The 27,737-nt window shown below is 40.3% G+C and overlaps 2 protein-coding genes across 2 annotated transcripts in view; one reads left to right on the forward strand and one right to left on the reverse strand.

The window, feature by feature from the left end:
* Window positions 1–27,737, forward strand: part of LOC137192182 (titin homolog) — a 196,854-nt gene that overhangs the window by 147,505 nt on the left and 21,612 nt on the right. The window lies entirely within an intron of this gene.
* Window positions 7,312–27,434, reverse strand: LOC137192206 (interferon-induced protein 44-like). Its single transcript, XM_067602732.1, has 10 exons — window positions 27,339–27,434; window positions 26,756–26,782; window positions 26,381–26,404; window positions 26,258–26,291; window positions 25,320–25,521; window positions 20,355–20,507; window positions 11,096–11,264; window positions 9,708–9,808; window positions 9,470–9,627; window positions 7,312–8,737 (listed from the first exon to the last, which is right to left on the reverse strand). Exons 1-10 carry the CDS (start codon window positions 27,361–27,363, stop codon window positions 8,485–8,487), a joined length of 1,146 nt encoding a protein of 381 aa, XP_067458833.1. The 5' UTR covers window positions 27,364–27,434; the 3' UTR covers window positions 7,312–8,484.

Below are 27,737 nucleotides of genomic sequence, written 5' to 3' on the forward strand. Positions count from 1 at the left end.
TATGAGTATTTTTCTGTGTCCAGCTGCAGTTACTCATTGTCTCTACACATCTGACAGCAATGTTCAAATCTTACTTTTTTGTCGAGGAGTATGTGTTCCTAAATGTAAAAAATTGGGAGCACACAGAAATTTAGGAGCCGCCCCCCCCCTTAAGACCATTACTCCTCAAAGTCACAGGACAGGAAGTCAGCAACCATTCTTATTTCCTGGTCTATACTGGACCTGAAAACGATAAGGTTGGAGAGATAAATACCATCTGGTGATTCTAGCATTAGTGTCTTTCATTTTTTGGATCCACTGCAATGCATGATGGTCAGTCTCCAGAACAAACTCTTTGCCAATGAGGTAAGGTAATATTTCAAAGTGTTTAAAGCCCACTTAATAGCCAGAGCTTCCTTTTCAATTGTTTCATTTCCCTTGCAAAGAGTTTTCGGCTGATGTACTGCACAGGCAACTGGTTTCCATCACCTCCTTGCAGTAACACAGCTCCAAGCCCTACTCCAGAAGCATCTGTCTGAACAGTAAAAGGAAGAGTGAAATCTGGACATTGCAGAACAGGTTCTTGACACAAACAGTTTTTCAAGTCTTTGAAAGCATTCTCACTCATTTCCGAGTCACCTCAGATAGTAAAGCAGATCTTGATGAAAAGTCGGGGATGAGTCGGCGATACCAGCCTACTAACCCCAAGAATGACCGTAGCCTCCTCTTGGTGTTAGGTAGTGTTGAAGCTGCAATCGCCTCTACCTTCCCTACCTGAGGCCGAATGCCTCCACCTCCAATCACATAGCCAAGGTACTGGACTTCAGACTTAGCAATGTAACACTTCTTGGCATTGATTACCAGACCAGCACTTTGGATGCGTTGGAAGACATCACCAAGATGTTGCACATGCTCCTCCCAAGTCTGACTGAAGATAACAATGTCAATGTAGGCTGCTGCATAGCCCTCCGCTCCTCTCAAAACTTTATCCACCAACCTCTGAAACGTTGCTGGTGCTCCGTGCAAACCAAAGGGCATTGGATAGGGATCGAAGGCAGACACAGCATTCAACTTCGAAAGGTTGACACAAAACCTCAGTTTAGGATCATCCTTCTTTGGAACCAACACCACAGGGCTACACCACTCACTGCGAGAAGGCACGATGATTCCTGTAGCCAGCATCTCCTCCATGCTTGAGTTCAGGAACAAGCCTGGCTGGAATGCGGCAGGTGGTGTCCCTGATTGGCTGCTGTTCCAATGAACGCATCAGATCTCATGTTCAATGAGGTGTGTACAACCTGGCTTTTGACTAAAGAGCTCTTTTGCCATGTGGGCTTGCAGCTCCTGCCGTTTATCTGCCGCCAGATGACTTAAATCTGGTAACACTGGCGTCTCAATTGTAGATAGAAAATACTGCTCCTGAAGCTCTGAAGAAGGTTGTAGACTGCTCTGGTTGTTCTACCCACTCTCTCAGAAGGTTTACATGGAAGACTTGATGCCTTTTCCGGTGGTCTGGCAAAAAGAACTCATATGTGACTGGGCCTGTCTTTTTTGTGACCTTGTTTGGCCCCTGCCACTTGGCAAGGAGGCCACTGTCAGCCGTTGGCAGCAGTAGGAGAACCTTCTGGCCCTCCCGGAAAACTCTCCATCTAGAAGCCGTGTCATACCTCTGCTTCTGTCGCTCCTGTGCTTGGCCCAGATTACCATTGGCCAGTTCTTGAAATTGGTCTAGTTTGTCTCTCATTTTCAGGACGTATGAGAGCTCACTGCTGTTGTGGCATGGGGCCCTCCCAGGCCTCCTTCAAGACATCCATTGGACCCCTCACTGAATGTCCATACAGCAGTTAGAAAGGTGAAAACTCAGTTGATGATTGTGGGACTTCTCTATATGCAAACAACAAGAACGGAAGCCACTGGTTCCAGTCTGACCCTGACTCATTCACAAATTTCCTCAGCATGGACTTAAGGGTCTTATTAAAGCGCTCAACAAGGCCATCTGTCTGTGGATGGTAGGGACTGGTCTTCACACCGTGAATCCCCAGCAGCCTGTACACCTCCTTCAACAGGCTTGAAGTGAAATTGGTGCTTTGGTCAGTGATGATCTCCTTTGGGATTCCAACTCTGGAGAATAGCTGAATGAGGCAGTTGACAATCTGGTGGGCCTTAATCTTCTTCAAAGGAAAGGCTTCAGGATATCTTGTAGCATAATCGCAGACTACCAATATGTACTTGTGGCCTGCACTACTCCTTTCTAGTGGGCCTGCAATGTCCATGGCAATGCAGGAAAAGGGTGTATCAATGATGGGCATGCTTATCAGGGGAGCCCTATCTCCTTTCCTGCCTGGAGCTGTTAACTGACACTGTGGACAAGACTGACAATATTTTACTGTGTCAGCATACTGCTGGGGCCAATAGAAACGGGGGACCATCCTAGAAAATGTTTTGCCTGTCCTAAGTGTCCTGCCCAAGGGATAGAATGGCTCAGGTTAAGGACTGTGGGACTCAAACTCTGGGGAATGACTAGCTGATCACCAATCTGACTACGACGATACAACATGTCTCCCTTGACCACAAATGCTTCCTTTTCTCTCCCTGTCACCTGGGTTGACTCGGGCACACATCTAGAAAACAAAGTTGTAAGGGTAGGGTCTTGTCTCTGCAGCTTAGCAATGTCACTAGAAATGGCAAAAAGGTCAGACTCTAAAGGCTTGGATACATGCTCAGCTACCTTTGTCCCCCTCACTTTGTCCTGTCTCCTCTGGCTCCTGCTTTTCCTCTCCTTAAGCTGTTTGGTGTGCTCAACCCCAGGCACTTCCTCCTTTGCAAACGGTAACTCCTCCCATGCCACTGTTGAACTAGCCTGTTCCTGCTTACTTTTGGACCTCGTGACCGCTAGCAAACTTTCACTGGTGCAACTAGCCCTAGCCTCACAAGGCTTTTTTCTTTTCTTTCTTTGGGAGCCATCCACTTGTCATACAAATACTTAAGGCAGACCTGCAGCTCTCTAAGTGTCTCCTCTTCTGCCGGCATACTGGAACAGAACCTCACTCGATAGGTCTCTGCACTGATTTCAAACTTCTTCAAAACAACACACTTTACTTTTGCACAATCCATGGTGTCATCAATGTCCATAGCTACATAAGCAGAACGAGCTCAACCGGTTAGCAGTGGAGCCAGGTGAAGAGCCCACTCTTCCTGAGGCCACTGACAGGCATGAGCAATTCTTTCGAAGGTGATTTAATAATGTTCAACGTCCTCACTCTCACTGTATGGCTGCATTTTGGGGCTTTTCCAGCCAGGAAGCCTCACCAGACTGGAATACAGTCCTCCATTAGCCAACTGTGATAGATCAGCCTCAGGCCTGCCTTGGATTGCTGGGATGTGAGGAGGCTCGGCTGTAAGCTCTACAGAGGGGGCGGATGTGGTTGCTGAATCTCCCATCAGCTGCTGATGATCCTGGCGGTCCTGTTGCATCTCATGTTGGAGCTGGGCAAACTGGTGCTGGATACGCTTCCACCTCTCCTCCTGTCGCTTGCGCTCCTGATCTATCCTGACATCGCTGTCAGCCTGCTGTTGCATCAGACATTGTAGAAGACTTGTCAGTTCAGCCATATTTTCTTTCTCCTGGGCTTGACCACCTGCTGCCCCCTGCTGGTCACAGACATCTTGAGACACTTCTGGAAGACGCTCAGTTGCTTGAGGTTTCTTTTGTCTGGTTGACATTTTCTTCGCTGCCTCCTACTGGCCTGGATCCCACCACTGCCACCAAATGTGTAGCCTGACTGGAGTGGCTGGTCACTTGGTAGGAGGCAGACACAGGAAACCTTGTCCAGGTATCACAAGGTGGTTTATTTACAAGAAAAAGTGGCACCATGCTACACATGTAACAAAAACAAAAAAATTATGTACAAAAACATAAAAACAACTAAATAGTTAACTTGGCCTAACTGATCAAAACTCAACTCATATCAACTGAACTTATATTAACTTATCATCATGTGCACACAGCTACACACTGATGTACTAAACCCCCCTGACAGCCAAAAAGCAACTGCTTAAATAGACCCTTCCATCAGCAGTCTATCAGAGTCAATTTGGGCTGTACCATTGCTGCAGGTACATCCCATGTCTCTCCTAAAAACAGGTAAGAGATAAAGTCATTCAATCTTACCAACCTCCATGGTGAAACACTTTTCCATAGCTTACCATATAACACACTTGCAACCATACATAAACAGATCAAAGTCACAGTAAATAACTCACTTAACATAATTTACTACCACCCCCCACATTATCCAACCCAGTGACATCACCAATGATGTCACCCGGTGTATAAATACAGGCCATTGTTGGGTGCCACCTCCTTTTGTCTGTGGAGCACATGGTGGGTATGATAAGTAGCACAGAAAGAATATGATTGAATTATGAAATGCCGAACTAACCCAATAAACAATAACTAAACTTAACAATACTTGTCTGTGTTTTACTTTAACCAAAAATGTTGCTGGTATGTGAACTGTAACCAAACATAATGTAAACCACAAACAAACCCAGGATAGTATGTGTCTGCAAGTTACAGATTGATCATGAACATATGGCTAAACAAACAATTAACAAGCATGGTTAAATTTGTAAGCTATGTGGCATTGATGGTGAAAGTAGGGACAAATGGTGTATTCTCACCCACTTTGTCACAATAATCACAATTAATTTTGCTCAATATTGACATCATGGTTTTTTAACATGATTACTTTTTGACTATCATTTTTGGCGATTGCCGATATATGCACATATTTTTTCCCACTTTGCTGAGGAAGCTATTACACATGCAAGTATAGATTGTACTAAGTATGATCAAAAAAGACAATATATGAGGGAAGAGCTCAGCATTAAAACTTTAATGAACCTGCCAAGTGGGTGGAGTAGCAGTTTTGGGGGTTTTTTGAGTTTATTAGACAGACAGGATCGATGTGTAGGATTTAATATTTGGTCTACAGTTCGAAGCGGAGGGTGGCAGTAATGTGCCTAATATGCTATAATTTAGCTATCGTTGAAGCGTGTGGCCGTGGCGTGGCGTTGAGTTTTGATGTTCCACCATGACAGAGGAAATTGCTATAACTTTAGTGCAAATGCTCCAGTCTGCCCCAAACTTTGCATGTTTGATAAGAGGCACGGCCTGAACACGTCCTCATGACAATATTCAATGAGTGATGCAAACTGGCTGAATAGCGCCCCCTACGAAATTGCAGCAAAGCAGCCCCAACAGCAGGCAAAACAGTGGACAAAGGAAGTAATGTTTCTCTCCTTCTTGCACTGTCTGAGAACAGCCGGGGTCTGAAGACATCTACATGCCCGTGACAGAAGACCTTCGACTGCGCCGTAGCAGCTTTAATTATCAATTAAACAGGCTTTGTGTTACATATGTACATACTTTGTGTAAATTATTCATGTTTCAATTATGTTCTTAATTCTAACATCCGTGGCCAACCATGAACCTTGCTACCTTAATAATATCCACCTGACTAACACTGATGTATAGTGTGCTGTACTGTAGCATATTAACAACATTGATCAGTGTATACTCCGCAAACAGTATATTATAGTTAGGGCCTGAGTCCCAAAGGGGCGAAGACCCTCTTGTATCTGTTCTGTTTCTTTCTTTCTTTATTATTCCACCACTTAAACCCTAAATTTGACCCCCTAAACATGTTCAAAAACTCACCAAATTTGGCACGCTCATCAGGTCTGGTGAAAAATTTGATAAAATGTGAAAATTAACCCCCAAAGTGCCAAACTGTACTCTACAGCGCCACCTATGTCACTAAAATGGCTGCCACGGCCTGTAGGAATGTCATAGAGAGATCGAACCAAAACTCAATTATTTGTCTCATCAAGACCTACAAATCATATGCTGACACCCCTGACCTAAATCCAACAAGAAGTCTGCAATACATAAATGAAAGTACGACTTTTCCCCAATTTTAAACCCCAAACAAACGCTATCTCCTATGAGGGCGTTAATGGTATCAGCTTCAAAATTTAATACATGACTTATGACACTGTGTTGAACAAAAGTTGTTAAAAACTTTGTAATAACTCAAACGGTTTAGATATGATAAGCCCTGAAAGTTGCAGTGCCACATCACACCTTACAATGTAAACTAATGGGGAGGCAATCTCTGGGCATGGACTTTGTGTCAAACAAAGGCTTCTGACGTCTAAACGATGAGTCTGACCACTTTCAAACTTGTATCAATGGATTCCCCACGAAATTTCCTACTGAAAAATGTGATTTTTAATGTAAGATTTGGCCAATGTCATGGTATTTATGAGGATATTTCACAAGAAGAGTTCCATTCTCCTCTCCAACTGAGAGGGAGAAAGAGAGAATAGGAGGGGGGGGGTTGAATGGAGCTCATTGAGTGAGGGTGACAGTTTAGTGATAAAGTGCTGCAGAAAAATAAAATCAAAACTAAAATTTGTAGCTCTGTACTGCAGTTTTTCCTTTATTAGGGCCCAGGTTCGCTCACACTCTCCATTCAAATATATGAGTATTTTTCTGTGTCTGGCTGCAGTTACTTATTGTCTCTACACACCTGACAGTACACATGTCAATCAAACTTTGACCAGGTCATGTGGGTTAAAAGTCTTTACTTTTCTAAAAATAGACTTGATGAAAATTAGGAAATTAATTTGTTTTACACACAAACTCATCAAGAGTTTTCAGTTTACTAATTGAAATCCAAGTGAATGGGCCCAAAACTTGCATAATTTTGATGACACAGGTGTGAGCAAGACAGACATGTCTCACCCTTCAGAAAATTCTCATCCTCACACTGTTGAGATTTGATGTTTCGCCATGACAGAGGAAGTTGCTATAACTTTATTGTAAATGCTCCAGTCTGCACCAAACTTAACATGTTTGATAAGAGTCCTGGCCTGAACACGTCTACATGACAATATGACCCCAGCAGCAGGCAAAATAGTGGACAAATGACGTGATGTTTATCTCTTTCTTGCACTGTCTGAAAACAGCCTGGGTCTGACAACATCTACATGCCCCGTGAAAGAAGCCCTTCAACTGCACCGCAGCCCGGCGTGTGCGTAGGCGCGAGGGCATGTTCAACGCTGCTTGCAGCTTTAATTGTATTTGTTTCCTTTACCATCTTCATTGTTTTATATTTTGATTCATGTCAACTGGATGCAGTTTGGTTGATCAGTGTTCTTAATTTTCAACACACAATGATTGAAAACAAGTTTTCAAAGTCTTCTTTAAAAATGTTTCTTATCACAGTACATACCGTATATTATATAATAATTTTATTTGTACTTTTCAAGCAAGGATCACAAAGTGCAGAAAGAGGAATCATAAAAAAGACAATCACACATATAAAAGAGCAGCATAAAAAATATTTACCATATAAAACCATCCATCAGGTCAAAAACAGAGTAAAAGCAAAGATAAAATCTGGTCTCTGGAACAGCTAACAGGCCTAACCCAGCAGATCTGAGAGGCCTTTCTGGACTGTAAGCATGTACTCTGGGCCTGGACATGTAAAGTAGATGTAATGAGTAAAATGTAAAAGAGAAACTGGTAACCGAAAGTAAAAGTATGGTGATATGAGAAGTGTGTTCAGAGTTCTGCACAGTCTGAAACTTCAGCTGGAGGATTAAACAAAGAAAAGAAAGACATTCTTCTAATCTTGGAAATATTCCTGAGATGTTGCAAGCCTGGAGGCCCCTGAAACTAAGATATTTGATAAGGACACAGTGTCTCTTCTAATGAAGTTCATTCTGTTCTGCTTATAAGTGGTGATACACAGAAATATCTCTGGTTGTTCACTGAAGTTCCCTTAAACATCATTGTTCAGTCACTGTTTCAGGAGTCAGGCTGGGTCGTATTGTTCTCATCATACGATACGATATGATATGACTAATTTTCAGCTTACACTGAAATTAATTTGTGTTCTTAGGCAGTTCAGTTTCAGAGGTTTACAGACATTAAACACACATTAATATTGTAATTATATCAGTGTATTGCTTGTTAAATTAAATTAGATTTTTTGATAAAAAATAAAAGAGAAAGACCTAAAACGTTTGTTTAAAGTGATACTTCACAGCTTCATATTTATACCGTGACCACAGGAATTCCTGCTCTCTGATTTGCTGGCAGGTGTCTGTTAAAATCATATGTGGACACTTCAAATGTAGCTCTGATCAACAGTTTAAGCACTGCTTTGTTAAAGTACAGGTTACCATAGCAACAAGCTAACCACTAATAGCTTAGAGGAAAACTACAATTTGGATTGAACTTCCTTGTCTCAGTCCAGAGGTGATAACAATGCTGCACTCACCAAGTTCATCCCTGAGTTCTGGGAATGCAGCAAACATTGTTAAAAAAGGTCCAATAGAGAAACAAGATCAGACAGGTTGTAAACAAACCAGCATTTATCCAGATGAACCGAACCTCTTTATCTAACAGAAAGTGAAACACCTGAAATGTCATCAATGAGATCTCATCATGATCAAGATACCGAACCCCAAAAGCAGAGGCATCCAGATACCAAAACCAAACTGTAGTCCAGTTATCAAGTTACCAACCTGCAGTAGCCCAGGTATCAAGGGACCAAACTGCTGTAGTTCATTTATCAAGGTACCAAACTGCTGAAGTCCAGGTATCAAGATGTCAAACCACTGTTTCCAACCATGTATCCAATTCCACCACCGCTTCTTGTGGTACTGGTGATCTGAGGAATTCCTGCAAATACAGAAACACAATCAGCTTTCACTTTGAGACAAACAAAAGTGATGCAGTGGAATAAAGGCCTTTTGTTTTGAGATGATAACTCAGTGCCATGAGCTCTCTGAAAGGTTACATCAGTGAGATCTCTTCGTAACCTCTTTCCTGAAACCGTTCATATATTATTGATTAAGGGCTGGTCCCATTGATCTTTATGCCAGATGAATCTTGTTGACTACTCAGGCTCATGCCTTTGTATTATCTCTGACGTGCTGAGGAATGGCTCGGCCCCAAACATCCGTACATTAGATAATATTTTCAGCATAATTCATGATGTGCAGTCTTTTCAGTTTGTTCCATGCATTAGTTTAGAAGTTCTAGCACCTGTGCATTTCATAGAAGTAGAGAGTACATTAAACTTTATTGTTTCTGTGTGATCACATGTTAGCTGGTTTAAGAACATAGAATGAAAGTGTTTGTTGCTAATGTTTGACTTTGGTGAGTTGTTGAACTGATTGAATCAATGGCATGATCTGTGAAAATAAGCCCTAAGTTATTATAAACTGTTGTTTTCCTTTCAGCTGATTACAAGAAAATTCAGACACAGCCTCTGTTTCTATAAGTGGCACATAGAGACAGCAACAGACTCCCTGTCTCCTTAAAATACAAACGTGGACAATAAAACAAAATTACCAAAAAGTAAAACCAATAAATAAAGTGTTATTGCTCATTTCTGTTTATAATTTTTACATTTTCTCGATGAAGTCGTCTCCAAAGTTGATCATGTGTCTCAGAGCGCTGAGGATCAGAGTGTCCATGTCATCGTTGATGTTTATTTCTTCATTGTAGTTCTTCACAGGAAAGATGCAGTTCATCGGGATGCCGACTGCTGAGCTGAAATCTTTCATCTACATGTTAAAGAAACAACATTAATAAATGTGAAGTTTTTGACTGCAAAGTTTCAGGTTACATTTCTGTATAAACTCACCTTTTTCTTCAGGTATTTGCTCTTATAAACATTCCTCAGATTCTTTTCAGTTTCATCACAGGCCTCATCGATCTTTGTGATTATCGCCATCTGAGGAATCCCTGCAGATACAAAAACACACTCAGCTCTTTAAACCCGACTCAAAGCTAACATGATCAGGCTAACTGAAACCTGGTTTTAATCCTCTGCAGTCCAGCTTAATTTAGCTTCATTTTTACAGACGCTGATAAACATGCACATTTTAGTAATAATCACTGAAAATATTTTTATAGCACAGTTTAAGGTTGTAAAAGATCTAATTTCATTATTCATACACACAAATAGCAAATTGCATGTAAGGTGATTTTATCTCATTTTTGTGCCTTCATCATTGAAAGTATGTAAGCCTGTAAATCACTGAAAATATTAATATCTAACTAATAAATAAAATTCCATTAAAAAATGGAATAATCTTTTTGTAAGACATAAAGTCAATTTAAAGTAACAGCTATACAATCCTTGTAGGAAAAAAAGTTTCCATTTTCCATTATATTACACTATATTACACCATTGCAGGAAAAACAACGTCCTCACAAGAAAAAAAACTGAATAGGTCTAAAATTCAGGCCAGCAAAAACAACCTACAGTTTAGTTATCGCCATCGAGTGACCATAGTAATTATGTCATAGGGAAGTGACATTTGGACAAAGTCAATATACAAGGACTTGATAAGATGATTTTGTCTAATTATAAGAACAGACAGACTTTGCCTCTAACCACGAACGTCATGTTTCTAAATGCTGCTGGGACTTTTTTTTAAAGACCATAATGTTGAGGTATTTACTGTTGCCATGATGACAACGGTCATGTAAGAAGTATAAACCAAGTTTCAAGTGATCATCAAAACCAAGTAGTTTTTGTGCCTAAACCTAACCAGATCTTAACCCCAGCCATTAGGCTCCTATGGGTCGTGGTCTGGTCTGCATCCGTCCTGCACTCATATGGGTCGTTTTGGGCATCACTGGAAATAGATTTACTCTCTCACTTCAAAACTACAGCTGCCATTTGGTTCAAAAATCCTTCATCCTTTTATCTTCTTCTGTTCCCAGAGAAATGTTGAATCTAATGACAATGTTTTTCTTTAAAATCTTATTCATAAAGGCCTTTATGGACTTAATAAATAACATGATAACACATGTTAGCTATGGTTTAAATATTTACTTTTTTACTTTAAAAATACAAACATAAGGCAGTAAACAACTTTTTTTCAATCTTTAAACTGATACAAGCCTGCACACTTATGGACTCTGGACCTCATGGTTTCATGTTGGAGACCAAGAGTTCAGATCAAGTTAACCTGAATAAAACAGGATCAGTAGACGCACACTTTCAGTAAACTCTGTTCTCACCCAGGTCTCTGGCTGCCTCTCTGACGACCTTCATCTTCTCTAAGACCGACTCTTTAATCTCTGCTGTGTTAGCAGAGAGGACGCAAACCAGAACGTGGACTTGATCGTCTGGAGAGGGGGACTGGTTGTATCCTTCATCATGCTCTGACAGTGCAGATGCTGAGTTGAACTGGAAAACAACGTAGAACCCAAATTAATTACACATTATATCAAGGATTGAACATTAACGATAAATGTTTGACTAACTATAAAACAGAAATGTCAAACAAAGCTTAATACTGAGCTTTCAGATCATTAAACGTGGAAGACAGACAGACGACCACACAGCATCCGACTCTCAGACATTTCTTAATCACACTGAAGGTGGGAAGTCAACAGACACTCAGACGTCACACATGTTGCAGACTTTGGATCATTTGATGAAGATCACTCAGATTTTTGGGAAACTTCAGAAAATAACTGATTTACAATTTACAATTTCATTTTAGCAGATGCTTTTATACCAAGCAACATCCATCTGAGAGCTGATAAAAACCAAGCAGGGATCGAGACAGGAGACAACAACACGAGTAAGTGCCATAAAGCTAAGTTTGCATCGTAGATGGAGTCGTAGGACGTAGATGCCAACAGGCAGTGCATCAAGGCAATGCATAGATTGCATAGAGGCAGATTTTTTTTTGTATTTTGTTTTTTCTCTGCCTTCAGACCATCAAGTGCAGAGGTGTTAATGAAAGAGCTGGGTCTTTAGTCTTTTCTTAAAGACTGAGAGGGACTCTGCAGATCGAACAGAGTTTGGTAACTCGTTCTACCAACAGGGAACTACAGAGGAGAAGAGTCTAGCTAGCAACTTAGGGCCCTGTTGTGGTGGTGGTACCAGGCACCTTTCATTGGCAGAGTGTAGGGAACAGGAGGGAGTGTAGACCTGAGTTCAGGTAGGCAGGAGCCATTTTATTGCTGTTTTGTAAGCGAGTGTCAGGGTTTTGAATTTGATGTGGGCAGCAACTGGGAGCCAGTGGAGGGATATCAACAGTAGGGTGACATGCTGTTTTGGGCTGGTTGAAGACCAGACGCATTGCCACGTCCTGGATCATCTGCAGAGGTTTGAACGTACATGCAGGGAGGCCTGCCAGTGAGGAGTTGCACTAGTCGATGCGTGATATTACGAGAGCCTGTACCAGGAGTTGTGCTGCATGCTCAGACAGGTAGGGTCTGAGCATGCTGATGTTGTACAGGGCGAACTGACATGACTGAGCGATTGAGGCCACGTGAACCTTAAAGGTTAGTTGGTTATCGATCAGGACACCCAAGTAACAGGCAGACTTTGTGGGCATGAGTTTGGTTGATTTGAGCTGGATGCTGATATTCTGTTGTGTAGAGGGACTGGCTGGAATGACAAGAAGCTCAATCTTAGAGAGGTTGAGTTGAAGGTGGTGCTCTTTCATCCATGCCGATATCGACAAGGCATGACGATGTTGGGCCGTGGCTACAAGTTTGGCTATCAGCAATAATTAATGATTATCAAAGATAATTGTTAATTATTAAAATCAATAAAATTATTAATAAGAATTAATAATAACGGGGCACCACCCTGGACTCAGGGAAAAAGATAGCCAATTCAGTCTCAAAGTGTACTAATCTATGAATTTGGGACTTTGATTAATAATTAATTTAATAACTATAAACAAAATCACCATATCAATAGCTAGTAAAGGTTGAAGGATTTGGAGTTCTTTACAGAGCAGAGGTTGGCAAAACTCATTCTTGTGCAACATTAAAACAGACAACAGGTATATCCAAAAGCATTTATTTAACAAAAGGGTAAAAGCAACACACAATACTAATCTAGCTAAGTGTATCTATATACAAGTGTGAATGTGTGAGTGTGTGTGTGTGTGTGTTTGTGTGTGTGTGTGTGTGTGTAGGGAAGACAATAGCAAGATGGCTGCAGTCACCTGGTGACTGAGCACATGGCATGCCGACACTTTGGCTGATAAAGGGAACTACAGGGATAAAAGGCCAGACCATGTGGTGTCTTGAACCACATGTGCTGCCTGAACCAAAGTTTGCCAAACTAGGTTTTAACCTCTTAACTGTGTGGTTCTCTATTCAAGGTCAATTGGTGTGTGCTAAAGGTGCCAGGTTAAAACGAGGTTAGTTGCATGCAAGGCCTAGTTACTGGATGTAACATGTGTTAAGCATGCTAACATTAACCTAGCGGTGTGGCTATGCAGTAACCTGACTATAGGCAACAAGGACATCACAACAACAGTTCAATGTATAACCTTAACCAAATCAATACACGTACAGTACATTGTTTGAGTTAAACATTCTTGCTTAGCCGTACTATGCTTCACTGTGTTGCTAGGCTATGCCCAGTTGTTACCAGTCCATGAAGGAAGAGATGCTTTGTGGTGTCCTGCTTTGTAGCTGGTGAATCCGTGGGTGAGTCAGGCTGAGAAGGCTTTGGCTCTGAGGCTGAAAGATGCAGGCGTTGCTGGGGAGACAGCACTCTAGTCGTGCAGAGGGCCCAGGTCACTCCTTGGTGTAGAGTTAGCGGCAAGCTAACTCCATTTCGCGGCTCCTGTACTTGTTAAACTGGCCAGCAGACTTGTGTGTTAGCTGCCGGCACAAGGAAACTTAGTTTCTGAGTCTTAGGCAGGCTCTCGCGTCTTCTGCCGTAAAGAAGACTGTGTGTGTCTGCTGTGAGCAGGCCACACAAGAGAGCAGAGAGCTGCTCCAGCAGCTGCTGGAGGTGTGAAAGAGAGCAAGGAGCTGCTCCTGCTGCAGCTCGTGGAGAAAAGAGAGAGATAAGAGGGGAATCTCTAGTTTTGATAACCTGGATCCATGGGTGGAGCTTCACACTTTGGGTGCGAACCCCCCAGGGCTCAGGTTTCTTGGAGTCTTGAAACATGTGGTAAACTGTGGTCCACATGTAGTCCCAACAACGACATCCTAGCCAAGGCTGTGTGGTCTTCTGGCAGGAATGACAGGAAGAGCTGGGTGTCGTCAGCATAGCAGTGGTATGAGAAACCATGGGAGCGGATGATTGCACCAAGTGAGGTGGTGTATATTGAGAAAAGAAGGGGACCAAGCACTGACACTTGAGGAACCCCTGTGGATAAATTGTGCGGTTTAGACACTTCTCCCCTCAAAGATACTCTAAAATATCTCCCTGAGAGGGAGGACATGAACCAGCGGAGGGCGGGTCCTGATATACCAAGCTCAGTGAGTGTGGAGAGGAGGATTTGGTGGTTGACTGTATCAAAGGCAGCTGACAGCCTAAGATTGACCAGCAGCTTTAGCTGAGTGTAGTGATTCCATAATTGACAGGAGAGAAGTCTCAGTTAGAGTGAACCTGCTTAAAGCCAGACTGATTTGGGTCATACAGGTTGTTCTCAGAAAGGAATTCAGGGACTGGTTAAAGACTGTGCACTCAAGTATTTTTGATAGGAAGGGCAGGAGTGAAACCAGTCTGTAGTTTTCATCCTGGGCTGGGCTGAGTGTAGGTTTTTTGAGCAGCGGTGTGACTCGGGCTTGCTTAAATGCAGCAGGGAAAACACCCATTGTAAGTGAGGAGTTGATGATGTGTGTGACTGCAGGGTTAAGTGCAGGGGAAATGGTCTGTAGAAGGTTGGATGGTTTTGGGTCCAGTGGACAGGTAGTGGGATGGGAGTCCAGCAGAAGTTTGGAGACTTCCTCCTCGGCCAGGGGGGAGAATGAGGAGAGTGTATCTGTTAGCTGGCAGCTGCAGACTGAGTTGGTCAGGCTCAGAGAACTGGTTACTGATGGCAGAGACCTTATCAATAAAAAATGAGGTGAACATGTCTGCAGTGAGCAGAATGGAGGGCGGAGGAGGAGGCGGATTATGCATAGCAATTTTTTGATTTATTGATTAGGACAGTGTGCAGTTTTTAAACATTAAAGATGCACTGCACTGGAGTTAGCGCAAAGCGAATTTGCATCCGCAGTCCCCCACAATCAAACGATACAACAGCACAACAACAAACAGTACAAAGCAAAAAACACACAGAACATATTATGCAAAATACAAAATACAAAGCCTCACACAACAACACATACACATACACCCACAATGTCAATTAGAAATTAATAATGTAAACTTGTCAAATTAAAAGCAAGACTACCTGTGCTAATGAGAAGACCATAGATGGAGTTTAGACTCAGTGGTTACAGAGCTGATTGGTCCTTAGTAGATTTTTTAATTTGGCCTTGAATGTATTGATTGAACTACAGTTCTTCATATCATCAGGTAGGACATTCCACTGAGTTGTGGCTTTCACAGAGAAAGCTGACTGCCCAAATGCAGTGCGACAAAATAGTCTGGTACAATCTTGTATAGAGGATATTCTGGAGGATCTAATAGAACTTTCTGAGCGAGTGAACACAAAGTCACATAGTGGAGGGGGGGCCGAAACATTTAACATTTTATAAACTACGCACAAATTTCAGAATAATCTAAAATTCTCCAGAGTTTTTAGAGTTTGTTTGTAAAAGGACTCAAGAGGTTTTATGGCTGTTTCTCCAGCCTGTCCTGAACATGTGATGCAATAAGACATATGGGAAAGAATCATAGCTGTATGTCTTGGCTGGGTCCGAAGAGAGAAAGTTTCTAATATGTCTAAAATTTGCTAAGTTGTACTTTATGGTTTTAACTGTTTTTTTAACATGTTTCCTAAAGTTCAAATTTAGTGTCACACCAAGATATTCAAAATCAGTAACTATGTCAATATGTCAATTTTTTCACCCTTGATGAAAATATCAGTGTTAGGAGGTTGTACCATGGTTTTAGAGAAAAACATACATTTTGTCTTATTTGCACTTAGACTCAGACATGATTGATCAAGCCAATGTGTGATCCTTTCCAATGCAATTGTTAGCTTAGCAGCAGCTAACTCAGCTGTTTTTGCATGTGTGTACACAACGGTGTCATCAGCATACATTTGTAGTTCTACATCATGACACTGTTGAGGGAGATCATTAATATATAGGCTAAATAATAGGGAACCAAACACTGACCCTTGTGGAACACCCATTGTGCACTTCATGTTACTGGACAGTTTAACACATTGTATCCTATTAGATAAATATGAAGACATCCATGCCAGTGCTCTAGATGAGAAGTAAAATTTAGAGAGTTTCGATATTAAAACATCATGATTGACTGCGTTGAATGCCTTACACAGATCTAAATATACAGCACCAACTACTCCACCTTTGTTAAGTCTTGATTCAATTTGTTCTATTAACTGCAAGGTAGCAGTTTTGGTGGAATGATTTGCCCCAAAGCCAAATTGCATTCAATTTAGACCAAAATTGCTTGTATTAAGAAATGCAGAGAACATTTTCCATGGGTCTGTTGCTCCACAGATCTTGTTCTGTAAGTGGTCTTAGCAGTTAGTCAGTGAGGTCAGTGGGCTTTCTGGATTTAAGCCATTTTCTCTCTGCTGCTCTGAGTTCTGCCTTTTGCTCTCTGATGACTTCAGTGAGTCATGGACTGAGGGTTGATGCAAGCAGGTTTGGATGTTAGAGGGAAGAGATTGTTAAGAAAGGTGGCAAACGTGGCAAAAAAAATCGATTTTGAATTGTGAATCATTTTGAATCACAAATCAATTGTGGATCAAATTGTGATCCCAAGAATTTGAATCAAATCGAATCGTGAGGTTTCCTGAATCATGCACCCCTAGTGGAAAGTTGAGTCATTGTGTGGGACCAGATGTTGCGGCGGAAGGAGACCATTTGTGGAAGAACATGAGGATGTTCTGGTAAGGTGATCATGAATTGAATAAAGAAGTGGTCAGACAGATGTAAGGGGGTGACAGTCAGAATTGCTGTAGAGCGGTTCCGAGTCAAAATCAGATCAAGAATGTTGGGACTCACTAGTGGACCACATGTTTCAAGACTCCAAGAAACCTGAGTCCTGGGTTATTCGCACCTTAAGTGTGAAGCTCAACCCATGGATCCAGGTTAACAAAACTAGAGACCCCCCTCCTCTCTCTCTCTTTCCCCTCACAGCTGCTGCTCTCAGCAGACACACACATAACTCTTTTCCTTACGGCAGTTTCGACAACAAAGTTGCCCAGTTGACACCCTGTTGGGCGGTATATGACAACCACAAACTGATTGCATGGTATTAAAAGGAGGAGTTGTTGTTTGGTGAAGAAAGCTTGGTGAATTTTCAGTGTTTGGAAATGAGGACCCCCGTACCGCCTCCATGCCCAACAGGATGGGGTGTGTGTGAGAAAGTGGAATCAACAGAGAGTGCAGCTGGTGTGGCAGTGTTTTCTGGACGGATCCAGGTTTCGGTCAGGGCTAGTACCTGAATGTCTGTCAGATTAGCAAGTACTTGGATAAATTCTGTTTTGTTTACAGCCAATTGGCAATTCCATAAGCCAAGAGTAAAGGAGGACTAAGTAGAAGAGGCTTTTCTGAGTGAAATGAGGTTTTCAGGGTTGCACTGTCTACGACAAGTGTGTTTTTTTCGAAAGCCTTGGATGACAGGGATGTCTTTGTAGCACATGGTGAGAGAGGCAGGCTACGTGAATAGATAGTAAAAAGGGACTCGCTGCACGGTAGACTCGCACAGGTAGACTCACAGGTCTTTCCACAATTCGGTCTTAACACAATTAGGGCTGACACGGGTTGACACTTCCGCTGATGCTACAGCACAGCTTGTGTGTTTAAATACCAGGAAGTATCACGGCTGAACCCGTCCCTTCAAGATTTTCACAGCAAGGCAACAATAGAGAGTGTGAACCCCGTCGGCAACCCATCTATTGAAACTCAGAGTCTGACAACAGCTTCAATCCGAATCAAACTCCAAAACAAAGTTTCAAAAACACTCACCAACCAACTGCTATCTCCTATGTTCTAGATCAGAGCTTGTTCTGTTTGGAGCTTAATTCAGTCTCTCTTTATAGGTTTTGGGAAATGCAATGTGTTCCAACAAATACCAGGATATAAGCTGCCAATAGAACTGCCAAGGGCTCATCTACTCCTCAAAGAAACTGCTGTATAATGCCATGGTCAACATTCGCGCCACCTCCGGCTGCTTAGCAATGCCCATTGTTTAGTTGTCTTTTGATAAGCAGGCTGCCATATCATGAGCCAGAGCTAGTTAGATTTGATAGAGGAAGAATTGCGGAGAAAAATGCGAGTGCGCAAAAATCAAAACAACAAAAATGTGCATGAAGTGCTGACATGCAGTGTGTGGAGAGTGCACAGTGAAAGAGAAAGAGAGAGAGAGAGAGAAAGAGAGAGAGAGAGAAGGCTCTGTTTCTTTATTCCCAGTATAAAACACGTTATTATCCACAATTTGTTCATCCTCTACAATAATTAAATTATTTAAATGTGTGAATTATTTAGTTGTTTGTTTGTTTTCGCCTACAGTTTATTGATGAATTTTACAATGTATTTGACCTTTTTGATCTGTAATGAAATAGTCTAAAGCAATTGTAAAATTAATAAACCCCAAAAACTGAATTTTACATTGTTATTTTGTCAAGTCTTACATATTATTTTAAACAATAGATGAAAATGAACAACTTAACCAGATTATATCTTTGCAATTGCTGACGCTGTTGTGACAGGGGATAAAAATGTTTTAAGGGGTGCTGGAATGTTGGTGGTTATAGTGTTAAAATGAGCTGTTTGGTTCTGTAGTTTCTGTGATGAGAGTGTGATGAGAAGCTGCTGTTAATAACCAGTAAGAAGGCTCTTATGAGGAACTGGGGGATGGCTAACCCTGACCCTTAAGGAGCAGCTGCTCCTGAAGAAGGAGGTGTTGTGGATTTGTAGGATGGGCTCTTTAACCTCAAGAGGGTTCAATGAGGAACCAGACGTGAAGCCATTTTTGTAAATCAGAACTTTTTCACCCTTATTAAAAATGAATTTATCCTTTATTTAATCAGGAAGTCTCTTGAGATACATGATCTCTTTTGCAAGGGAGACCTGGCTAAACTGGTGTCAATAAGTACTAATTAAAAATACATTAATTCACAACAATCACATCCAACACAACTTAACAGGATCTGAGAAATATGAGAGATAAAACTTGACTATTTAAAACTAAGTTTAATGTCTCATTAACTGTCAGTGTGGAACGGTGCAGTGTTGTGTTCAGGTGAAGCTGCTGAATTAAAATGAACTTTATCTGATGTGTGGAGAAAAGTTCTGTCATGTTGTTTGTGTTAAATGTGGTAAAAACTCAGAGTTTGTTTGTGAACAGTTAGTGTCTGTGTGGGTTTTGATGTGTAAAAAGTAATTTCAGACTGTTTCTACTGCAGCAGAGAGGAGAGGAAAGGTAGTTAATGTCTGATGAGGTCTATCTGACTCACTTGTTGTATTTATAATGAAGGGAGCTAATCACAGTGTGTTATTCTGAGCTGCAGTGATGGAATCAGAGTATAAAATCATGTAAACTGTCTACTATCTCTTTAGGAACGGAAGAAACTGCATAATTAAAATGCAGCTGATCATCATTGTGTTTAGTGTCATTAACTTTCCCTCCTTTTGGTAGAAGCTCAGCTTTAACCCTGTAAGGCTCACAGTTACAAAATTACTTTTAATTATCCTAAAACAAATCTGTAAATCTTTTTTTGTAGCCATCTGGCCATGAACTCACACTACCTGCAAACTTTCCATCAAGCTCATCTCCTTGTTTTATTGGACTGGATTTGTCAAGAGAGGAGTAAATAAAATGCCTTTAATATTTTTTGTGATTATTTCAATGTCTAGAGCATGTAGATACTTAGTTATTGTGGAATAAAATCATCAAACTTGATTTTGAGCTTGTTATGTCCATGTTGCAGTTCTACAACTCTGGGTGAGTTTGGCAGTCATAATAGCATGTGCACCTTACACATTACATGGGGACATTGCACTTTTCACTTGTTCACATACGGAAAAAAATACTAATAGAAATATAATGTCTTCACCATAACTAGGGTCTATATTTGTTTTCTCTGTTAACATTTTGAGTTTAGACAAGAATTGAACAAATTAACTGTTTCTGGATGGGATCCTGTAGGAATGATGATTTTCCCAGTGATCTGATTGGTCAGTGGTTGTTCAGCATAGGTTACCATGGTGATTTATCCCTGTTAAAAGTGAATCAGCTTCATGAGACCAGAAAACCTGAGTTAAGTCCAAAGAGAGCTGCTAACACACTGATCTCACTTCGTGGTACAGGCTCCTGATCACAACAGTAGATGGTTTTTATTGATTAATGTGACAGTTGTACCTTGTAACCCTCCTTCACACGTCCCATCATGGCCAGTTTGATGTCTTCAGCTTTGACGCCTTGTCCCGTCCCCTCTTCCAGACCCATGATGTCATTGAAGACGATCGGGTAGAAGCTGTCTGAGGTTCCTCTTATGATTTTATGAGTTTCATACTGAAACACAAACAGAGAAACATGCATCTACCGACTTTGTATAAAAACCCTGGATACATCTCTGTGAATGAGGGAACTTTTTTGTTTTTTAGTGTTTGTTCTTTGCAGCAGTGAGCTGCAGCTAAAGATTCAACTGTCAGGGGCGAATTCACAAAGAATGGATTGCACATCATTTGCAACCGCTGTCTGCCCCAATGCAAGGTCCTATTCACAAAAGATATTGCACTAATGATGATAATGATTCAGACATGCCCATAAAGTTTTGCAGCTGAGTGTAATTTGCCCTTGTTTTGCATCTGTTTGAGTGAGCGGAGCTGTTTCCAGTGTTTCAGGCTTTTCTCCACATTTCAGCACACAGATTGGTCCATAATGTAAACTGAAGAGAGCAAAAAACCTCAAATTACGTGTCTTTAATTAGCAGAGATACACACACACAGAGCTCTCCACAATCACAAACCAACTTTCATGCATTTTGCTTCTTTTACTTCTCTAGTGTTTCACATCTATAATATTATCTACTGAAATATCAAATGTCCAAATACAGTTGTAAATGTGACACAGGCAGGTCTGAAACATGTTAGATTAATGTCTGAATCTCACAATAATTTTGTTCAGGTGTCACTGAATGAATCCGGGATTTCGCAGAAACATACTGATGTTCTGTTTGTTGTCCACAGCTGGCTGCAGCTGAAACGATAAGTGCATCGCCAAACTGAGAAAGAGGCCATGTGCATTTACGCACGTGGCACAGCAGCGGTAACGTCATTAACACCAGATCGGTCAGGATTTGACGGTAATTAATGTTCTGTGTTCTGCTACACATCTACACAGGTCAGCTGTTACACACAGATTCCAGGTTTATATGGTGGAATTATTTGTAATAAAGCAGCCCTCATGGATGAATCCTGAGCTCCACCAGAGCTGTCAGGACATATTTATTTTAAAGTAGCTGAAAGTGCAAGATAAGCCTACCACCCCATATTCTACCTCCTGCATCTTGTAGCCCCCCATCGAACCTGTCCTCCTCCCTCCCACTGTAGAGACATATAGAAATGTAGCTTCATTCATTCCACTAAACGTTACTGTGAACATCATCCAGGCAGGGACGTCACTTGAAAACAATTCAGTTATATATGAAGGTCATTTCTAGCAGACAGGATTGGTCCTATGGATCTTCTGCTCTGAGAACCACAAACTAACCAAACATAATGCTGATGTAACACATAAGTCTTGCTCTTTTCCTGTTTATCCTCCACACACATGAGTTCAGCTACAACAGAAGCTACAGCAGTATCAGCAGCAGGTGGATTTCTTTCAGGTCAAAACATCTTGACCAGGAGGAACATAAAGGTTGTTTAAAGATGCAGACTGTTTTAACTTTCATAGTTTTTATCAAAACTTTCATTTTTCACAAATCTTGTGTAGATGATAAAACAGATCCCTGTGAATATGAGCTTGTTCCATCCAATACACCCTTTTCACTGCAAACAATAAGACTTGTCAAAGCAGGGACAGCAAAAGTGGGATCACTGATATTAATGATGGCTGCAGGTCATTGAGCTCTGGTAATGAGCATGCTCAGTCACTGATATGTTGCTTACTGAAAAAAGAGTGAAGCCAATGTAGAAATGCCTTAAACTTGCATTCTCTCTAACGGCCAGCAGGGGGCGACTCCACTGGCTCCAAAAAGAAGTCAGATTGTATAAAAGTCTTCTCAATTGATTCATTACCTCAATAAACACTTTCCTAATGAGATTATGGTCGCAATCCCTAGTTTCAAATCTTCAATACAGCATGATGTTCATTTTGTAAATTATGGTCCCATTTACAGTAAAACAGACAATAAAGCAGCATATGCTTTAGGGCGTGGCTACCTTGTGATTGACAAGTCACTACCTCGGCGGTGCATCCAAATATGGTGACTTCTTATTACTTCTGGCTCCAAAAACCAAGATGGCGACAGTCAAAATGCCAAACTCGAGGCTTTAAAACAGGAGTCCACAAACCAATGGGTGACGTCACAGTGGCTACGTCCATTGTTGTTATACAGTCTATGATTGGGACACTTAATGGAATGGAACCATGGTTATTGTTATTATTTACAGCTGTGATTTTCCTGCTTTGACATGTCCAGCTATCTGCTGTGAAAAGGCTCCATTGTGCCTTCCACTGCATTTACTGCAGTTTGTTTTTTAATATATATTTAAATATTTCATATTTTTGTGTCTCAAGCTGCTTTGTGGTTACTGTCTCTTTATGTGTACATTTGGGACCCAAACTTTGCAAATGCATCAGGAGTGGGGGAAATTGTATCTTTTGTAGTGATTGGGTGTGGGCATGGTCAGTGGGCTCAGTAACGCCCCCAAACACAGGTCAATTTTGGAAAAAGTTTCTTTGATGTTGACCCAGAATCCCCCCCCCCCCCAGAATTATTTTTTGAAGGGGGAGATTTTTTCACCCAACAGGAAGTCTTTTGTCAATCTTCATTTAGTAAACACAGGCCTTTAGGATGCGCAAAAACTCATAAAACTTTGCACGCTTGTTTGAGTTAGTAAGTAGTTTGATTTCATATTGCAAATGGACTTGAGTGTGGCACGGCAGCTCTATAGTGCCCCCTAATTACTTTTGGCATTTTTGAGGTGCTAGGAATGCTCGAAAACTCACAAAACTTTTCACACTTTTCAATGTGGTGAAATTTGATATTTCGCCATGAAGCAGGACGTTGTTGTAACTTGAATGTACATTAGCTAACCTGTACCAAATTTCTTAATCTTGATAAGAGTCCAGGCCTGAACACATCTTAATGTCAATATTGAGTCATAGTCATATCGCCAACTACTGACAACATGAAGTCAGCCTTTTCAACTGCTCTTCAAAAATTAGTGAAGCAGAACTCGGGAAAATCATAACACAGCTGAAATCCTCCAATTGTTCCCTCAATGCCAGTCCCACTTCCCTTTTCAAGCAGGTTTTAGATAGTTTTATCTATGATGTACTTGACATTGTAAACTGTTCCCTAGAGACAGGCATCTTCCCAGATATACTCAAAATAGCTTTAGTCAGACTCAAAAGACACACTCTTGACCACTCTGTTTTGAGTAATGTTAGGCCCATTTCAAACCTGCCTTTTCTAGGTAAGATTTTAGAAAAGGCTGTGCTAAAACAGTTGGATGCATTTCTGCAAAAAAATTAGTTCAATGAAATATTCCAATCTGGCTTTAGAAGAGGACTTAGCACACAGACAGCCCTTATAAAAGTAACAAATGATCTTAGTGTGAGCGCAGATAATAAAAACGTTTCAGTCCTGCATTCGATACAGTCAACCATGAGATACTCCAGACTTGAAAGTTGATTGGACTCTCTGGAACTGCGCTGAACTGGTTCAAGACTTACCTCACTGGCAGAAGCTATTTTGGTGAACATATCTCAGACAAGTGTGATTTTCTCTTTGGTGTTCCACACAGTTCAATTCTTGGTCCGCCACTGTTCTCCCTGTATATGCTTCCAATTGGAGAAATTGTTCACAACCATGGTGTAAATCTTCATTGTTACGCAGATGACACCCAGTTATATATATCTGTAGCGCCACACGATAAAGAGGCTCTAAATCCATTGATAGATTGTCTCTCTAGCATTGCACAGTGGATGAGTGGTAACCTGCTTAAATGAAATAAAGATAAAACAGAGGTTCTTATAAATGGCACAGATGCACAGAGAAGAACTTTCAAACAGGCTTGGAAATCTGGCTCTACAGATTAAACCAGAAGTAAAAAAACTTTGGTGTTATCCTAAACTCTGAATTCAATTTTAAAAGTCATATCCACAACATTATAAAGACAGCTTTTTATCATTTAAGAAACATTGCAAGAGTCAGACCCTACCTTAATTAACTCAGTCTTTTATTTGCTTTTTACTGTTATCAGCTGTTTTTACTACCTGTTTTATCTTTCTTATTTCCTGATGATTTTACCCATTTTTATCTTCTTACCTCTTTTAATCACTGTAGTTTCTATTGTTTTTATTGTATTTTTTACTTTTTTTATTATTCTGAAATATCTGTTTTTTATTTGTTTTTGATACCCTTTTCTGTAAAGCAGTTTGAGCTGCATTTTATGTTATCAAAGGTGCTGTATAAATAAAGTTTATTATTATTATTATTGTTATTATTATTATTAATAATAAACATTTTTCGATTTACATGGAATATACATGGTGTGGTCTACACATGACATACAGCAAAATGACGTATAATTAGTGGGTGTTCTCTAGCGCCACATAGTGCACACAGGAAGTGATATTTAATTCCTTTGTGCAACATCCAATAAGAGCCCGGTCCTGAACACGTCTGCATGCCCACAATAAAAGCCTTTCGACTGTGGCACACCCTGATGTGTGCGAAGGTGCAAGGGCCTGATCATTGCTGCTTGCAGCTTTAATTATTTTTGCTCTTTGTGTCCATATTATATTTAGTAGATGCTCATGAAGTCTATAGTATTCTAGTTTTTAAGGTTACTTATTAATACTCTGAACATGTTGCTGTACTTCATTTTGCTGCTGTGACACTTTAATTCTCCTGTGTGGGATCAATAAAGTTTCTCTTGTCTTGTCAAAACTTAATTTAAGAATATGACTAAATCAAGGGAACAAAATAATTATATTGAATTCATTCAGATTTATTAAGTTTTATCTCTGTTGCTTTAAAGTTTCATCAAAGTGTTGTCAAATGTTTATAGTAATAAAAATGAAATAGACTAAAAATATACTAATAAAAACCTTTTTGGATCATTTTTGACACAGATTAAGTGTTCTTACTTTTGTGGTGAAACTCCTGTCAGAGGTGGTAGAACTGGCTGCAGCAGGAATGCTCATTCTGCGTCGCAGGACGTTGCTGACAGAGTTGATGAAGCTGGACTTTCCGGCTCCAACCGGCCCGTACAGCAGAACTCGGAGATGTTTGACTTTCCCGTTTACAGGCGTGTAACTCTGTACATACTGCAGATCTGTCTCGTTGTCTCTGTAAATAAAATGACATTTGATTTCAGATAAAAATATAAACCTGTTTAAATTTTTAAGAGATCTTTTTTTAATTGATTTTATCATCAACAAACTGAACAAATACAGATGTATTTACACAATAGTGAGCACAATTAGTGTGAATCTAGAGGAAAAAAACTTATTGTAGACAATATAGAAAATAATAATTCAATACATCAACTATTGTATAATAATAATAACTAGAATGTGCATTTCCTGAAGAAAACGGGTGTGTTTGCTACTTGCAGATTCAGCTGCTGAAAGATTTACAGCAAGATGTTTCACTTTTATAAAACTCAAACAAATGTTGAGTTTTGCTTTATTTCAGTTTTCTGATTAAAATGTTTGTTATAATACAACTTTAAATGTGATTTATGGTTTCATGTTGGATCTCTTCCCTGCAGTTAAATACCTGCAGTCAGCTTCCTCAGCAGAATTCATCTGTTTTGTATTATGACACTGATTTCCACGGTCGCATCGTGTTTCTACATGTTTGCAGTTGTGGTTTTATGATCCACAGAACTGCCTGAAGCAGCCTTCAATAATGAGCAGATATGACTCATAATAACAATACTGCAGCTCACCTGACTCCACCTGCTGACAGTAAAATATATTCAGCCTCTCTGAAGCTGTTTGTGCTGCTGCTGCTCACTAAAACTACAAACATGTCGGTCACACTCCATCCTTTATGTTAAACAGCAGAGACATAAACTCACCCCCAAGATATTTGTCTCCATGGTTCACTGAGAGCTGAAGAGAAAACAAACATTTTCATTAACATCATGTGTCGTTCTGTGTCAATAAAGATCAGAATTCAGAAACAGATTTTAATGTCTTACTGGGAGAAGGCGGCTGCTCAGATCCTACAAAGACAAACATTTAGGAAACATGAACATGTAATACAAGACGTTTTATTTGATGTTAATCTAACATGGAATAAATAAAAATGCTGCAAATTACAATGAATTGAAGGTTCAGTGATTTATAGCAGCTTTTAGTATCAAAGAGGAAACTGTTTCTTGTTTTAATGTTTTTATTTCATCCAAACTGATGAAACCAAACTAAACAGAAGTCAGTTTTCAGTTTCAATTTAAGAAGAATTTAGTTTAAAATAAACAGATTTACATCAATAAAACAAAGTTTTACACTGAAGGAGAATAATATTCATATTGTTAACATGTCGTCTATATTCTGCTGTTAAATGTGTTTCTTACCATGAACATGAGGAAACAGAAGAAGTGCTGTAGAGAGGAAGATATGAAGGACGTCATGATCAATACTTTTGATTAATATTTTAATGAATAAATGTAATAAATGTTTCTGATCTTTAAGAAAATATATTTACAATAAGAAACAGAACTGAGTTTATAAAAGTTTACAGTAACATTTACACTGATGACATTTTAGTGAAGAGAGACAATCAGCGCTAACCTCAGGGACAAATACATCACATTTCCTGTTTCACAATAAAAGCCAGTCCATGGCTCACTGGTTTTAATTTGAAGCAGGAAACGTTGTGTTTGCATTAGCAGTAACTGAACACATCTCTGTTCACAGCAGGAGTGACAAAAACAGTTTTACAGAGAAGTGTAAAAACTGCAGAAATATGTGTAAAGTGAATCACTTGTTGATGATTAAACTTTTCACCACATTTTATTGAACTCTGGTTTGAAGCTTTTGAGAAATCAGACAAATGAAACCAAAACTAGAACTATTCAGAAACGTATTTTCTGCAGATATTTGTATAAATAGCTTTAGTTAAATTGTACTGAATAATCTCAGGAGAAATATTCCTACCCCAAAATATGCATTGATCGATCATTCTTCTTCTGCTGTCGTAGTTCTGCAGCACAGTGGAGTCAAAAGGTTACTGACTCTTTACCTACAGTTTCCTCTCACTTTTATCAGTTTGGTTCATGAATCATGAACCCCCCCTCCCCTTCTGTTTCTGTCCGGACATAAACCTGTGCTGCTCAAACATACAGTACGAAGTGCACAGTGCAGCAGAATGATAGATTATAAATGTCTGTGCGATAGTGAACAATAATTATTCAAAAAGAATAATGCATTTTTGAGGGGCTAAACATGCTTTAAAACTTATGAAACTTTGCACATTCGTTACTGGTGGTGAAAATTTTCATATTTTATGGGGCTTGGGCTTGGGTGAGTCAAAATGGCTCGAGGGTGTCCCCCAGA

This window comes from Thunnus thynnus, chromosome 11 (genome assembly GCF_963924715.1).
Source record: "Thunnus thynnus chromosome 11, fThuThy2.1, whole genome shotgun sequence".
In the NCBI taxonomy this organism is placed as follows: Eukaryota; Metazoa; Chordata; class Actinopteri; order Scombriformes; family Scombridae; genus Thunnus; species Thunnus thynnus.

Bases quoted from the DNA above. Each gene is read 5' to 3' on its own strand.
- LOC137192206 (XM_067602732.1), bottom strand. From the start codon at position 27,363: ATGATCGATCAATGCATATTTTGGG. The intron at 11,265-20,354 runs GTACAACTGTCA...GTTGTTTTCCAG, and splicing joins GTGTGAAGGAGGGTTACAAG to TTCAACTCAGCATCTGCACT. The intron at 9,628-9,707 runs GTGAGTTTATAC...TTTAACATGTAG, and splicing joins GCAAATACCTGAAGAAAAAG to ATGAAAGATTTCAGCTCAGC.